Raw genomic sequence first — 2,987 nt, 5'->3', positions numbered from 1 at the left:
CAACAAACTCCAAGTGCACCCTTCAAAAGTAGCATTGGGTTTGGTCTAAAATGAATAATGGAATTTATGATAGGAAAAAAATGTTATCCAAATTTAAAGGAAAGCTTCTTAGCTTTGATAAAGCAACATGATGTTCCCTGTATAGCTCCCGTATAACCGTATAGGAGGGTATGGGTGTTGTTAGAAAACCCCTTCTTGGAAAACCTTAAAACTTAATAGACCATAACTATCATCATTAATCATCATCATTAACAGGCCCGTTTACATACAACAAACACACTTCACTGTTGAAACACCTTGAATAATATGTACCACCTTGAGAACTTTAATTAATTTGTCTTCGCAATTCACATAACACAAGTTGGTTGCATGCAACTTGAAAACAACCACCACTTCTTCTGCAGTCCACAAAACCATCACACTATATAACACCAGTACCATTCTATTCTAATTTATCACCACATATACAGTAAACAACAATAGTTGGGATTTGGTTTTATTCTAGATTTGATATTTGGTTTTATTCTAGATAACAATAATGCAAAGTTCAGACTTCAAATTTAAATCTATACATTTTAGTTATAAAAAAAATCTACCTACAAATTATCATGTCACCAGATCATAACGCGTGTCAAATAGATCAGCTAAAAAATAACATAATTATGTTGTTACTATAACAAGTAAAGTCATTCGTGAGCTACTCGAAATTAGCTTGCTAAATGCTTGGATTGAGCCGATCTTATACGATGTCGAGCCTAATAATACATTTGTTTAATAAACAAGCCCGAGGATCGATTATAAGCTTGAGCTTGCTTGCAAACATATTATTGGTATAAACTCTAATATAATATATTACATACATATTCATATGATTATTATTATATTTAAAATTAAGATAAAAATAACTAAATAATTTATACCATGATATATATAAAAGTTTCTTTAAGAAATATATATATATATATATATATATATATATATATATAATTGTGCTGTGTAGAGGCGGATTCGAGTGTGAAAAACAACTCGCGCACCTACCGCTACCATTAACTCTTGAAATACATTTTCAAACGAGTCAAGCTCGACCATAGTAAAGATTTGGCTTGACTCATTTACACTATAATCACGCATAACAAACAAGTAACCCACTAAGTCTTTTATGATTCATTTAATTAGGGGTGTGCAAACATGTGAGACCCTTGAGACCCAATCCAGATCTGGATCCAATCTGGACATGTTTAGTGGTTTTCAGGACCCGGACCCAACTTCTATTGTAAACAACCATGTCTGATCGGTTTGCGTCTAATCCAGGTTAGGTCCCACAAGTCATAATGGGTTTATGCTCACCCCTACGTTTAACACATTTATTGCAAGTTTACAACATATTGGTCTACTTACTCGTTTTCTTGAACGGCTACTTATAAAATGCTTCTATATAATAACTTGTCATGCTTAACAGATTGAATTCGTTTGACCGATCACCATAAATTAAGATCCCATAGTTAAAGTGGGTCCGTAACCTATAACAACAACTTACGTAAATGTAAAAAAATGTGCAATTACGTGCCTTATAAACTACGGTGATACGATACATATATATGTGTCAGCAGAGACCCGTGATATGTGATCATTAGATTTAACAACTCATAACATTAATTAATGGAGCCTCACTCACGTGTATATGTGTGTGTGTGTGACAAAATATAATATAAGACCTCATGAAATTATTTATTACCCTCTTAGGCTTCACATGGAGGAGCTCCGGCGAGATTCGGTACAGATCTTCGTCTACCGCCTTCTGTTTAACACTATTTCTTGGTTGTTCTAGTGGTGGCTCCTTATCGTCGCAGTCATAACTATGGTCGTGGTCGTATGCATAGTCATACACCACCCATGCGTCCTTTTTACCCTCGGTCGCACGCGCTTTACCCTATTGTGCCATAAAGTACAAGTAAAAAAGATGAATGATTATTAATTAATCCTACCTATACATGCATTGGATTTAATATCTAATCCGTATCGTTTCAAATGGCCATTCAGATATAATTCGGTAGACTGTTTTAACCAAAAAATAATAAATAAAGTATGACCAACTATGATAAAATTGTCCTATCACGTTTTTGATAAAACCCACTCATAAAAGTATTTTAACAATACTTTGGTTGATGCTACTCGAACCACGTTTTTTCTATCTGGATATTGAAAACATCGTAAAGTATGACCGACTATTTTCAGAACGGTCGCCGCATATTGGCCAAAAAGCCGTTATAACCAATAATTTTCAATGTATGACTCCTAATGAGTCCGAATATAGATTATTATTATTATTATTAGTTTTGTTCAAAACAGCCATATGAGCCTTTTGTGGACACCTGTTTGATGTTGATGACGTTACACTCGGACGGAGTGGTGTAGCCATAGCATGACCCGAAATCAAAATCAACTTGACAATAAATTTAAAATGTAGTGTGATTATTAGATAATAGAAGAAATATGGAGTTACCATTCGACGATGAACGACGATCATAGCAGGAGTAACAACATTGTTGTCGTACATATGATCACTAGTGACATACATGTCGCGATTTCTGGAATAGCTGTACCGAAGCAATCCGGCTTGTCTAGCCGACTCAAAACACTGAGTGAAGGGGAGATTATTGTTCAAATCCCAGCTACCGAATGCGGGAACATGACTTCTCGTGTATTCCTGTAACAATATTCATTTTATAGTGAAAGATTAATCAATTATTTGTACAGTGGAATATATATATATACATAGAGAAAAAAAGGCTTACAAAATCGTAATTATAATCGTAGTCCATGGTGAAAAGAAGTTTGAATATTTGTGGCCTCAAACCATGGGAGAGTGAAGGGAGTTTTAAAAGGCACAATGTGGTGAAATTGTTTGTTTACTCTCTTGAAGTATCTAAATTGTACAATTTAGTCCTTTTACAAAAGTATAAGAGCATGTATAGAATTAGTTCGGA

The 2,987-nt window shown here is 34.3% G+C and overlaps 1 protein-coding gene across 1 annotated transcript; it reads right to left on the bottom strand.

Annotated features, from left to right (window-relative positions):
* Positions 1-310: 310 nt before the first annotated feature.
* LOC143569269 (uncharacterized) lies at positions 311-2,743 on the bottom strand. Its single transcript, XM_077055230.1, has 3 exons — positions 2,504-2,743; positions 1,736-1,930; positions 311-398 (listed from the first exon to the last, which is right to left on the bottom strand). The coding sequence occupies exons 1-3, from the start codon at positions 2,576-2,578 to the stop codon at positions 348-350; spliced, it is 321 nt and encodes a 106-aa protein (XP_076911345.1). The 5' UTR covers positions 2,579-2,743; the 3' UTR covers positions 311-347.
* Between the last annotated feature and the right edge of the window lie 244 nt (positions 2,744-2,987).

The sequence above is a fragment of the Bidens hawaiensis genome, unplaced genomic scaffold, assembly GCF_021521415.1.
Source record: "Bidens hawaiensis isolate Kalapana, Puna unplaced genomic scaffold, B.hawaiensis_p1.1 tig00024437_1, whole genome shotgun sequence".
NCBI classification, from domain to species: Eukaryota; Viridiplantae; Streptophyta; class Magnoliopsida; order Asterales; family Asteraceae; genus Bidens; species Bidens hawaiensis.
Note: the sequence above shows the minus strand (reverse complement) of the source record. Positions and strands in the feature narration are given on the sequence as shown.

Bases quoted from the DNA above. Each gene is read 5' to 3' on its own strand.
- LOC143569269 (XM_077055230.1), bottom strand. From the start codon at position 2,578: ATGTATGTCACTAGTGATCATATGTACGACAACAATGTTGTTACTCCT. The intron at 1,931-2,503 runs GTAACTCCATAT...ATGGCACAATAG, and splicing joins TCGTCGTTCATCGTCGAATG to GGTAAAGCGCGTGCGACCGA. The intron at 399-1,735 runs GTAATAAATAAT...TGTGGACTGCAG, and splicing joins TCCATGTGAAGCCTAAGAGG to AAGAAGTGGTGGTTGTTTTC.